A 13,716-nucleotide genomic window follows, 5' to 3' on the forward strand; every position below is an offset into this window, starting at 1 on the left:
TGCAGCAAAAGCAGTTCTAAGAGGGAAGTTTATAGCAATACAGTCCTACCTCAATAAAGAAGAAAAATCTCAAACAATCTAACCTTACACCTAAAGGAACTAGAGAAAGAAGAACAAACAAAACCCAAAGTTAGTAAAAGGAAAGAAACCATAAAGATCAGAGCCAAAATAAATGAAACAGAAACAAAGAAAACAATAGTAAAGATCAATAAAACTAAAAGCTGGTTCTTTGAGAAGATAAACAAAATTGATAAATCTTTAGCCAAACTCATCAGAAAAAAGAGGGAGAGGACTCAGATCAATAAAATCAGAAATGAAGAAGGAGAAGTTACAATGGACACTGCAGAAATACAAAGCATCATAAGAGACTACTACAAGTAACTCTATGCCGAAGAAATGGACAAATTCTTAGAAAGGTATAAACTTCCAAGACTGAACCAGGAAGAAATAGAAAATATGAACAGACCAATCACAAGTAATGAAATTGAAACTGCAATTAAAAATCTTCCAACAAACAAAAGTCCAGGACCAGATGCCTTCACAGGTGAATTCTATCAAACATTTAGAGAAGAGCTAACACCTATCCTTCTCAAACTCTTCCAAAAAATTGCAGAGGAAGGAACACTCCCAAACTCATTCTATGAGGCCACCATCACCCTGATACTAAAACCAGACAAAGATACTACAAAAAAAGAAAATCACAGACCATTATCACTGATGAATATAGATGCAAAAATCCTCAACAAAATACTAGCAAACAGAATCCAACAATACATTAAAAGGATCATACACCATGATCAAGTGGGATTTATCCCAGGGATGCAAGGATTCTTCAATATATGCATATCAATCAGTGTGATACACCATATTAACAAACTGAAGGAGAAAAACTATGTGGTTACCTCAACAGATGCAGAAAAAGCTTCTGACAAAATTCAACACTGATTCATGATAAAAACTCTCCACAAAGTGGGCAAAGAGGGAACCTACCTCAACATAATAAAGGCCATATATGACAAACCCACAGCAAACTTCATTCTCAATGGTGCAAAACTGAAAGCATTTCCTCTAAGATCAGGAACTAGACAAGGGTGTCCACTCTCACCACTATTATTCAACATAGTTTTGGAAATCCTAGCCTCGGCAACCAGAGAAGAAAAAGAAATAAAAGGAATACAAATCGGAAAAGAAGAAGTAAAACTGTCACTGTCTGCATATGACATGATACTATACATACAGAATCCTAAAGATGCCACCAGAAAACTACTAGAGTTAATCAATGAATTTGGTAAAGTTGCAGGATACAAAATTAACGCACATAAATCTCTTGTATTCCTATACACTAACAACAAAAGATCAGAAAGAGAAATTAAGGAAACAATCCCATTCACCATTGCAACAAAAAGAATAAAATACCTAGGAATAAACCTACCTAAGGAGGTAAAAGACCTTTAGTCAGAAAACTATAAGACACTGATGAAAGAAATCAAAGATGACAGAAACAGATGGAGAGATATACCATGTTCTTGGATTGGAAGAATCAATATTGTGAAAATGACTATATCACCCAAGGCAATCTACAGATTCAGTGCAATCCCTACCAAATTACCAATGGCATTTTTTACAAAACTAGAACAAAAAAAATCTTAAAGTTTGTATGGAGACACAAAAGACCCCAAATAGCCAAAGCAATCTTTTTGTTTGTTTGGTTGTTTGTTTGTGGTACACGGGCCTCTCACTGTTGTGGCCTCTCCCGTTGCAGAGCACAGGCTCCGGACGCACAGGCTCAGTGGCCATGGCTCACGGGCCCAGCCGCTCCGCGGCACATGGGATCTTCCCGGACCAGGGCATGAACCCGTGTCCCCTGCATCGGCAGGCGGACTCTCAACCACTGCGCCACCAGGGAAGCCCAGCCAAAGCAATCTTGAGGGAAAAAAACGGAGCTGGAGGAATCAGACTCTCTGACTTCAGACTATACTACAAAGCTATGGTAATCAAGACAATATGGTACTGGCACAAAAACATAAATATACAGATCAATGGAACAGGATAGAAAGCCCAGAGATAAAACCACACACCTATGGTCAACTAATCCATGACAAAGGAGGCAAGGATATACAATAGAGAAAACACAGTCTCTTCAATAAGTGGTGCTGGGAAAACTGGATAGCTACTTGTAAAAGAATGAAATTAGAACACTTCCTAACACCATAAACAAAAATAAACTCAAAATGGATTAAAGACCTAAATGTAAGGCCAGACACTATAAAACTCTTAGAGGAAAACATAGGAAGAACACTCTTTGACATAAATCACAGCAAGATCTTTTCTGACCCACCTCCTAGAGTAATGGAAATAAAAATAAACAAATGGGACCCAATGAAACTTAAAAGCTTTTGCACAGCAAAGGAAACTATAAACAAGATGAAAAGACAACCCTCAGAATGGGAGAAAATATTTGCAAACAATCAACGGACAAAGGATTAACCTCCAAAATATATAAATAGCTCATGCAGCTCAATATTAAAAAAACAAACAACCCAATCAAAAAATGAAGACCTAATAGAAGACCTAAATAGACATTTCTCCATAGGAGACATACAGATGGCCAAGAGGCACATGAAAAGCTGCTCAACATCACTAATTATTAGAGAAATGCAAATCAAGACTACAGTGAGGTATCACCTCACACCAGTTAGAATGGGCATCATCAGAAAATGTACAAACAACAAATGCTGGAGAGGGTGTGGAGTAAAGGGAACTCTCTTGCACTGTTGGTGGGAATGCAAACTGATCCGGCTACTATGGAGAACAGTATGGAGGTTCCTTAAAGAACTAAAAGTAGGGGGCTTCCCTGGTGGCGCAGTGGTTGAGAGTCCGCCTGCTGATGAAGGGGACACGGGTTTGTGCCCCGGTCCGGGAAGATCCCACATGCCGCGGAGCGGCTAGGCCCATGAGCCATGGCTGCTAAGCCTGTGCATCCGGAGCCTGCGCTCCGCAATGGGAGAGGCCACAACTGTGAGAGGTCTGAGTACCACAAAACAAACAAACGAACAAAACTAAAAACAGAATTACCATATGACCCAGCAATCCTACTACTGGCCATACAGCCAGAGAAAACCATAATTCAAAAAGACACATGCACCCCAATATTCATTGCAGCACTATTTACAATAGCCAGGTCATGGAAGCAACCTAAATGCCCATCGACAGACAAATGGATAAAGAAGATGTGGTACTTATATACAATGGAATATTAGCCATAAAAAGGAACGAAACTGGGTCATTCGCAGAGATGTGGATGGACCTAGAGACTATCATACAGAGTGAAGTAAGTCAGAAAGAGAAAAACAAATATCGTATATCAACGCATATATGTGGAATCTAGAAAAATGGTACAGATGAACCAATTTGCACGGCATAAATAGAGACAGAGATGTAGAGAACAAATGTATGGACACCAAGGGGGGAAAGTGGTGGTGGTGGTGGTGGTTGGATGAACTGGGAGATTGGGATTGACATGTAGACACTAATATGTATAAAATAGATAACTAATAAGAACCTGCTGTATAAAAAAATAAAATTGGAAGAGAAGCCACCATACTGAGAAGCCCGTGCACTGCAATAAAGAGTAGCCCCCGCTCTCCACAACTAGAGAAAGCCCGCGTGCAGCAACAAAGAACCAACACAGCCAAAAATAAATAAATAAAATAAATTTTAAAAATTAAAAAAAAAAAAACGATTTGGGACTTGACGACACCAAGAGGGGTTGGAGAGGACACAGGTCCACCAGGGAATCTCCCCAGGGCAGCCCTCAGGCTGACCTCCCTGCCCGCTCCTTTGTCCCAGGCAAGTCTTTTCAAAAGACAAGTTAAAAGGACTGACAAAGAGTTTGTGCCTCTTTAAGGGCCTATATTTAAATTGCTGTCCCAAGCCATCAGGCTTATATTTTTTTAAAGTGATCAGGGAGTCCAGAAGAGCACTGACACAAAATCACCAAGACTTTACTTACGTGTATGTTTGTCTCAAATTCGGAGGTGACATGTGAATAGACCGCGAGGGCGGGGAGGGACACCAGGATGGCCCCGATGAAATGGCGCGGGAGCCAGCCGGCTATCCACTCCAGCAGGCGCTTGGTACAAGCCATCACATCCTCCAGGAAGAACACCATCCTGGGAGTGGGGGGAGAAAGGAGAAACGGGGTATCTATGGGTGGGGGACCCACAGCCAGGGCCACTCCCAACCCTGGCCTATGCTGTGGCCGCTGGTGTGGGCGGCGGGCAGAACCCCCACCTCCCTTATTTTTGATCAATGGCAAGTAAACTGGACTCACTCAGCTCACCATACCGTATTTTAAGGTTACTTGCTGCATTCGGATAAGATGTGCTTGGAAAAGACAAGCATAGGCCTCTGTGAGGCTAAACGGAGCATATAAGAACCAGGCAGGCAAGTACTAACAGGTCCTGAAAAAGGTCACCTGTCACCTGTTACTGCCTGCTTCTAGGGAGGTCTCAGGTGGGTGGTTCAGGAGGTGTTCGGAATTTTGTGGGGCTTTTTGGTGCCTCAATAGTTGCAGGTGCTACTGGCACCAACAGGCAGGAGCTGGGGATGGGTGATGTCCCGTGATGTACAGTGAGGCTCTGCCCTGAGCCCCACATGACTGCTACACACCCCCTGGACAGAGAAAACCTGCTGATGATGACTTCAGCCTAGAGCCTAATTGCGTTTCGTTTACAAACAGAAAGTGGTTTCTGTATGGCAGTAACATACACCGAATTTTCCAGGAGTGCAGCTATTGGGTAAACCAAACAAGATTACCTGTAGTTTTATTTGGGACACCACCAAGAGTCATCAGCATCTCAGAAACCACATCACAGGCTCCTGGGGCTCATACCACCAAACCCGTACACCCATAACAGTCCGCATTGGGAGCTGTCATATTATCAGCACAAGGGGAAACAGCTGACGACTCTGGCGTGGCTGCCCAGGTGGCGATGTCCTGGTATATTCAAGGTGAAGCGCTACACATATATTATTTTAAATGGCTGTCTTGCCATTTCTCCTTCACATTGGAGTGATGGCATTTCATTGATTGCTTCTGAAATTGTGTGTATAGGTGGGCTATACTTCAGGGTAGGGATGTGGCATCATAAAACGTTTTTCATGGAGAATGGGGAGCTGAGTGCGTGGGGCCGAGAACTGCTGCTGTGCAGGAAGAACCCCTGGGTCACCAGCAGCGGGAGGTGAAGGAGAGGGCACTGGGGGTCCGCCTCAGGAGGGAGACCCATGCACACAGTCCCCTCTAAAGACACCTCGGTGAGGGTGCAGGCGGGGCAGGCCCACTTCCCTTGCCTTCAAAGGCACAAAGTCTGTCAAGGGCCTCTCGCATCCACCCAGGCGTCCACACCTTCAGTTACCAGTGTAGGTTCTTATCGACCTAGGGTCCCATATCCACCCTCAGCGGGGCCAGAGGAAATCCCCCAGGCCCCACCCTCTCCTGGGCACCGACATCACACCAGAGGCTAGGGCAGGAGCAAAGTGGCCCTACAGAGACGTGGGTGCGCCGGGCACAGCCAGGCCTGGCGTCCTCATGGCCCACAGTCCTCTGCAGTCCTTAACCTGGCTTAGCCCAGAGTTTTTCAAATTGGGTCCGAAGAACAGGGAACAATCATGGAAAGGGTTCTTTAGAAAAGGTATGGAGAAAATGCTTGCCTCAGAGGGATCAAGAGCCTTAACCAGTTGTGGGCCCCGCATCAGACAGAAACTCAGGGCAGGGAGGGGAGTGATTGGAAGTGGGTACTGGCTTTTCTTTGGGGTGACAGAAATGTTCTAAAATCATATGGTGGTGACGTTTGCACAATTCTGTAAGTTTATTTAAAAATCTGTGAATTGTACACTTATGAGTGAACTTATTGTTTGTGAGTTATATCATAATATAGCTTGTTTTAAGAAGAAAAAAAAGACTAGGGGCCAGAGGATGCCTTGTTTTGGTCCCTTCGGGTGTCCCCAGGCCCAGGGCAGGCCCACAGAGGGCACAGTTCATTTGAAAGTGGGTCCCAGGAAGCTTGTGGAGACATGGAGGGAGGCAGACCGGCCCAGGGGAGGGCTGTGCTGGGGAAGAGTCACCTGCTGCGGCAATGTAGCTCCACGCTGGTGGTGAATCTGGGGAGATGGCGAGGATGCGCCTTAGAGTTCTCTCCACTGGGAGGAGGGGGAGGGAAGGGAAGAGCCCCTGGTAGCCAGAGAAAGCCCTTGGCAAAGGGCTGAATGGGCCTCAGTGGGGAGTTGGGGGGGAAGGGGGGAGCATGGAAGGGACGGGGCAGGTGTCCAGCTCATCCATTTCAAAGGGAGGGATCTTGCATTTGGGAGTCTCAGGGCCAGACTTGAAGCTGTGGTTTCCTGTCCTGGGATGTTGGGGAGGAGTAGAAACTGAAGGTCAGGGCCCTCTACCCCATTTCTCTCCGATCCCCAGTGTGGGGCTGTCCTGCTGGGAGAACAGGGCTGGAGGAAGGGGGTGGGCCTGGTGCAAGGACCCAGCGTGAGTGGAGGCCCTGTTTGTATCAGTAGAAACATTGTGAGCTTCCTGAGTGGGGTGGGGCCTGAAACTGAAGGCAGGCTGGGCTAGTCCTGAGGGCCCAGCCTCCCAGAGGGACTCTGCTGTCTCTTCGGATACTCTGTCCATTTTTAAATGGGTTGACTGTCTTTTTATTATTGAGCTAACATTCTAGATATTATACCCTTGTCACGGATATGATTTGCAAATACTCTCTTCCATCCTGTAGGTTCTCTTTCACTTTGGGGTGAAAAGTGATGATGGTGCTCTTTGAAACATGAAAGTTTTAAATTTTGATGAAGTCCATCTTAACTATTTTTTCTTTGGTTGCTTGTGCTTTTCATGTCGTATCTAAGAAAGCGTTGCCTGATCCGAGCTCATGAAGACTTGGGCCTGTGCTTTCCTCTAGGGGTTTATGGTTTCACCCTTACATTCAGGAGAGGCACCTGCTGATGTGCTGGCAATCCCCTACCAGCTGTACCCTGTCCACCTACCTCTTTTCTTTCTCTGCCCTGCTTTCTTATTCCCTGTCTTCCCACTTTCTCTCTTTAAGTATCTGATTTGGGAAATCAGCAGACTAGTTGGTGGCATTAGGGCTGCAGAGGACAATGACCCACTGGTAAGGTGGGTGCCCACCTGTGCTGAGGGCCCGTGTTGGTGAGGGAGGAGCCAGTGAAGCAGGCTGGGGGAGGGAAGAAAAGAGGACCGTCCCGGAAATGGGTTATGGAGAATGCTGGCTGTTCCACCAGCAGAGGGAGCTAAAGGCTAACAGCTGGGCAGCGCTGCAGGTGGGCCTTTACCTGACAGAGACCACGAGGGACAGGACCTCCAGAAGCAGGGCTGCTCCGAAGACCACCAGGGCAGCCGGCGGGGGTGGCGTAGAGGCGGCCCCATACTTCAGGAAGCAGGTGATGGAGAGAATCAGAAACACTGTTGTCGACAGAAACACATCCAGGAGGGAGCTGAAGGTGGCACTGGCGAAAGTCTTCACGGGAGAATTCTTTATAACCTGTTTGGGAGGGAATGTGAGCAGATGCTGCTGGATGTATCCTCCTGGAGAAGTATAATCCAGGCGGAAAAAACAGCAGATGCTTGCTGAGCACTTGCCTCCTGCGGACCAGGTACAGGGTGAGTAGTGCTTCAAACAGGCCGTCTCCTACCCAACCTAACAGTGAAGAAACTGAGGCACAGAGAAGTTAAGAAACTTGTCCAAGGTCACACAGCAACTGATTACAAACCAATTAAGTTCTCACAGGCATGTGACACCCTGAGCCTGAAAGGTAAGCTATTGACAGGCAAAGTTAGTGACTCTGCGTCTGTAGAGAGAGTAACAGGAAAGCCACATGCTAGAAGCTTCCACTGAACGCTGGGTCCCAGGCTCAGGGTGTGAAAGCTGGCTTCATACAGAATTAGGAGGTCAATAGCAACAGTGACATCAAGAGCCTGCTCTGGGCCTGGATGCTGTGCAGGGCTCGAGGGCAGGCATGAAACAGCCCCCTTGGGGGCTCCATGGCCTAATGCTGTGACAGACAGGAGTCTGAGATGGGTGGTGTCCTCAGTGTAACAAAGCGACATGCACATCATGTCAGGATATCACAGGAAGGAGGGAAAAAATGATGACAACGCCAAAGAGTCTGAGAGAGACTGGTTCCAGGCACCATGTGGACCCTTTGGGGGGCACGACCTCAACTGATGCTCACACAGCCCTCAAGGAGGAAATGCTCCCAACCTCAGGGCACAGTCTGGGAGGCTGAAGTGAGGTGGCCACTCGAGGTCACACAGCCAAGGAGGAGCCCGGCCAGGGGCTGTGGCATCTTGATCACGTCACCTACTGTCCCTGTGCCTCCATTTCCTTAACTGAAAAGAGGGATAAAATGGGACCTTGCACCTTATGGGTGCTGGGGATGCTTAGATGGCAAATCATAAAGTGCGGCAGGGGCCTAATGTGGGGGCGGCTTGGAGCTTCCCACCGTTCCTGCATTGCTCCCGTCCTCGCCAGCTGGCCCTGTGGTTCAGGGATAGCGTCCCTCCTGCGCCCCAGGCCTCCGGGCTCATTTACTCCCATTACCTACAACTCAGCCACATGACCTTTATACAACACAGTCTGATGGTGCCAACTCCTGTTCTGGATCCTTCAATGGCTCCCCTGGCCTTTAGCATAACGTCCACAGTGTGGGAAGCTGTCATCGGGCCCCTGCCCACCTGCCACTTCCACCCCATCTGCCAGACAGAAGTGCCCACAGCTCTCTGGATGCACCCAGGCTCTGTCTTATCTCCAAGGTTAGGTTTGCAGGTGCTGGCCCCTCTCTGGAACGTTCCTTAATTCAGTTAATTGCTAGTCCTCCCACTAACACGGGCTCCTTCTGGGCCCTCGACCTGGGGTCGGTGTGCTCTGCAGCCATTATGGGGCCCCTGGGTCTGGATTCTCATTTCTGCCCGGTTACTGCTTCCCTGTGAGTGTCTGTTGATGCTACACCTCAGCCCCAGGAGCAGGACCTGGCAGTGCAGATGCTCAGTGAGCATTTGGTGACCTGTGCCCTCTGCTGGGGAGTCTCTGTACTCAGCACCGGGAGTGGGTGGGAGCTCCTGACCCTGAATCAGGTGGGTGCCCAATCCTAGAGATGGGATCTCAGCCACTCGCCTTTCCTGGCCTCAGCTTTCTTTTGGTAAAATGGGGATAATCATAAGCTTCCTTGAAGGGTTGTTGTGAGGATTAAGGTTGCTATTTTGCCTTAAATGCACCAACCAACCAACTCCCAAGTCCACGAGAGGAGCCTTGCCTGGGGTATTAATGAGTATTCACCACCTAGAAGGCTGACGAAACTCAACCCCACAGGCATGAACTGCCCTGTCTGGTTCACCAGGACTCTCGGGGTTGGTCAGGGCCTGGATGTAACAGATACTGAGGGATGATCTGCTGGATGAACGAATGGAGTCGAATGAGAAATCCTCTGGCTCTGGGGTTGGGAGGGTATGCATTTTTGACCTTGGAACACTAAGCTGGGTTAGATTTGGGAAAAATACAGGGAGCTGGCTTCTTGGAACTCAAACCAGGCTCTAGGTTCTCGTATTTATTCATCGTTTCCACCAAGCTCTACTGAGCACTTGTGGGTGTGGGGACTGGATGCCACATAGAGTGGAGATGAGAGACAGGGTCCTGCCTCCCAGAGTGGAGAGTCCGGGGGAGGCATACAATTCAACAGTCCCACAAGAAGAGATTACAAAGTGGGATGCAGCTGCGGAGAAACAGTATAACAGGGGAAAAATTCCAGTCTGGGGTCGGGGAAAGTTTCTTAGAGGAAGTGATGTTTGGGCTGAGAGTTACAGGACAACAGGAGTTAAGGCAGGGGAGGGGCAGTAGAGGGCTCAGCACCAAAGCAGGCAGGAGAGCCGAGCAAGGTGAAAGCCCTCTTAGCTCTTGTCCCATTTCAGTAGGCAGAAAGCCGACAGGGAACAGGGGGAGAAATCCTGCTTGAGAACAGAGAATAGGTGGGGCTGGAGCTCCCCCCTCACCCCTCTCACCCCGTACTAGGCCTCCAGGGGCTGGAGCATGGCCAAGGGCGCCTGGGGATGCACCAGCTGCAGAGCAGAGGGACTGGGAGATGACAAGCCTGGGTTGCTGTAGAGAGATTTGGGGTTTTCTCCCTTGTGGAGATAAATTCACATACAGGTGAAATTTAGGGCTTACGGACTGTGGGAAATCAATATGAGCCGTCAGTTTCCTGTCACTCAGGAAAACAAAAATGGCCTCCAAAGCACAAGACTAATCGTGAACTGTGCAGTGAAAACGATGCATGTCTTTGGTAAAATTATAAGGAGCCACGCACCTCTTCTTGATAGCTGGTCCTGTAGGCTTGTTCTAGCTCCTGATCCAGGAAGTTCAAGCTGAACTGATTAATGGGTGGCTTAAAAAAATAATCTTTCATCAGGCTAGAAGAGACGATAAATGCAATCAATCAATGTGCAACACAATCATTACATTTATTTTATCAGAAGATCACAGTTACCTACTGAAATGCCATTTGTGAAGCATGGCACAAAAGCTGTACCTAAAAGTCACCATACAATAGACATTGCTCAATTGCCCCTTTTAGAACATGTCTCTGGAAAGTCCTTCATGCTTCTAAACATAATCCCATTTTAGGTTTCACCTCCACAAAAGAATGCCCATTCAACATTAATATAACACACATCATCAGAACCGTGCTTTTGAAAACATCTTCCTAACGTCCAGAATTAGAATAGAAGGAGGCAGCAGCATTTTTGTTCTATAAAATGCTCCCTTCCAAAGGACCAGTAGATCCCTGTACTGAGCATACTTATGTTGATTTGGAGTCTTCCTTGCAAACGTAATTCAGAACCGGCTGTCCTGTCACTCAGAGTACTGACAGTAATTACCACTGTCAGTGCTAACAGGTTGTTATCACAAAATTGTGTTTATAGTTAGTGTAATTTTGGTGCTATTGTCACATATGCAGATTGCATGTGAAACGTGAAAAATGATAATGCTCAATGATTTTAATAGTAGAGAAATCAAGCCTGCTTTACGTGACTCTTTCATTCTTTTATGGACTGCTAGCAAATAGTCATATCCTTTTTATCCTGCAGAAAATTACTATAAATTTAAGGGAATGTTAGCATAATTTCAGAAGGCAAATGCAGCTGTGGGATGTCTCTCTCCCTCACATAATAACTACTAGAATTAAATCCGATGAACTATGTAAAGAGCCTATCATGTGCCTGACACACAGTAGGGTTTACTGTAGTTCCTCCTTTCCCTGAAGCAGAATGGGCTCTCTTTTTGTGCTAAGTGTGCAATGCCTTACTGGGCTCTCAGACTTAGAAAAAAGAAAATTCTATCCCCTAATGTTGACCCCCTATCCTCCCCTCCACTTGGCAAGTATGGACAGAGGGAAAAACAACAAAGCAGCTATAAGAAAGAAATGTAATGGCTTCATTTTTGCAGTCAAGTGGCAGGATCCACACTATAAAATATACTGCTCATTTGAGATTAATATTGGGAGGTTCCATTTCTGGGAATGGAAATTAACTCCTCTTAGATCAATCGTCTCTCAGGTAACAACTATAAACCCTGAACAAAATATAAAAACAACTCCTGGAAGGCACTGGCAATTGACCAAAGCAGTAAGAAAATAGAGGAGAGCCACACTTGGAACAGGCTGAATTTCATGTGGGTTTTTTTTTTTTTTCTTTTTTGCCTAAAGAGAGTCATTAGTCAGCACCACGTGTGAGATGGCAAAAACTCAGAAAAACTACAGTTTTACTGACGTGGAAAACCAGAAAATAGAGTTTAGCATGCCCACCAATGGAAAATGAGGTTGGACATTCCAGAGAGAGAGGACCAGGGAAGGGGGAGCCCCAAATTCTGCATATAGGCTCTGCTCGAATCTCTGGCTGACCCTTGAAATACACATGTGCATGGCAGACTACAAGCCTAATTAAGGCTGAAGGAATAGTGGCTGCCCACCTCAGGGGAGACAGAGTTTGGTCTTTGAGTTCAGATGAGTTAACTGTCTACTAAAACAAACAAAAAGTTGATATTCTTCAAAGGAATGTAAGAGAATCCAGATTTTCTAACCATTGTACATAATGTGCACAGTGCAATCCAAAATTACTAGACAAACAAGGAAACAGGAAACCATGATCCATCCTCAACAAAAAAGCAATCAATAGGGCTTCCCTGGTGGCGCAGTGGTTGAGAGTCCACCTGCCAATCCAGGGGACACGGGTTCATGCCCCAGTCCGGGAAGATCCCACATGCCACGGAGCGGCTAGGCCCGTGAACCATGGCCGCTGAACCTGCGCATCCAGAGCCTGTGCTCCGCAACAGGAGAGGCCACAGCAGTGAGAGGCCCGCGTACCGAAAAAAAAAAAGCAATCAATAGAGACCAACCTGAGATTACCAAGAGGTTGGAATTGGAGGTTGGGGTTTATAATGTATATGGATGTAATACATGTGAAAACTGTAACATAAGGAATGAGAAGAGAGTAATGTACCTATACAGTTGTAAGATTTCTACATTTAAAGTGAAATGATACAGGGACTTCCCTGGTGGCACAGTGGTTAAGAATCTGCCTGCCAATTCAGGGGACACGGGTTTGAGCCCTGCTCCGGGAAGATCCCACACGCCGCGTAGCAACTAAGCCCCTGCATCACAACTACTGAGCCTGCACTCTAGAGCCCATGAGCCACAACTACTGAGCCCTTGCGCCACAACTACTGAAGCCCACATGCCTAGAACCCAACCCAACTCTTGTTGCTCCGCAACAAGAGAAGCCACGTCAATGAGAATCCCGTGCACCACAACGAAGAGTAGCCCCTGCTTACCACAACTAGAGAAAGCCTGCATACAGCAATGAAGACCCAACACAGCCAAAAATAAACAAATAAATAAATTTATAAAAAGAAAAAAGTAAAATGATGCAATATTAACTATAAGAAGACTATAAAAATATAAGACTGCCTAGAGCAACCATTAAAAGAAAAATAATGCAAAGAGGTATGGCTAAAAAGCAAATAAATATATTAAAATATAATTTAAAAGGCAGAGATTGTCAGAATGATTTAAGGAGCAAGACCCAAAAGAGATGTATTTCAAATATAAAGACCCAGGTTAGAATTTTTTTAAATAGAAAATGATGTAGCATGCAAACAGTAAGAATAAGAAGGCTAGAGTGACTATGTTAATATCAGATAAAGCAGTCTTCAAGACAGAGTATTACTGGGCACAAAGAGGGACACTTCAAAATGATAAAAGGATTATTTACCAGGAATATATAACACTCTTAAATGTGTATGTACCTAAAAAAGAGCTTCAAAATACCTGAAACAAAAATTGTCAGGACTACAGAGAGATACAGACAATTCCACAACTACAGCTGCAGATTTCAACATCCCTATCTCAATAAGTGATAGAACAAGAGACAAAAAAGTCAGTAAAGAGACAGATGATCTGAACATTACTGCCAACCACGTGGACCTAATTGAGGTTTATGGATCACAACATCCTGAGAATGCAAAATATGCATTCTTTTCAAACGCACATGGTATGTTTACCAAAACAGACCACATGTGAGACCACAGAACAAGTTTCAATAAATGTAAAAGGAATGAAGTCACATAGTGTACGCCTTTGACTACA

The 13,716-nt window shown here is 46.1% G+C and overlaps 1 protein-coding gene across 1 annotated transcript in view; it reads right to left on the reverse strand.

The window, feature by feature from the left end:
• ADCY9 (adenylate cyclase 9) overlaps window positions 1-13,716 on the reverse strand; it is a 122,654-nt gene that overhangs the window by 15,390 nt on the left and 93,548 nt on the right. The window contains exons 6-8 of the mRNA XM_059037423.2: window positions 10,381-10,483; window positions 7,354-7,562; window positions 4,013-4,172 (exon numbers count right to left, since the gene is read on the reverse strand). Of these exons, the coding sequence (XP_058893406.1) occupies window positions 4,013-4,172; window positions 7,354-7,562; window positions 10,381-10,483 (472 nt within the window). The remainder of the gene's footprint in view (window positions 1-4,012; window positions 4,173-7,353; window positions 7,563-10,380; window positions 10,484-13,716) is intronic.

The sequence above is a fragment of the Kogia breviceps genome, chromosome 14 (assembly GCF_026419965.1).
Source record: "Kogia breviceps isolate mKogBre1 chromosome 14, mKogBre1 haplotype 1, whole genome shotgun sequence".
NCBI lineage: Eukaryota > Metazoa > Chordata > Mammalia > Artiodactyla > Physeteridae > Kogia > Kogia breviceps.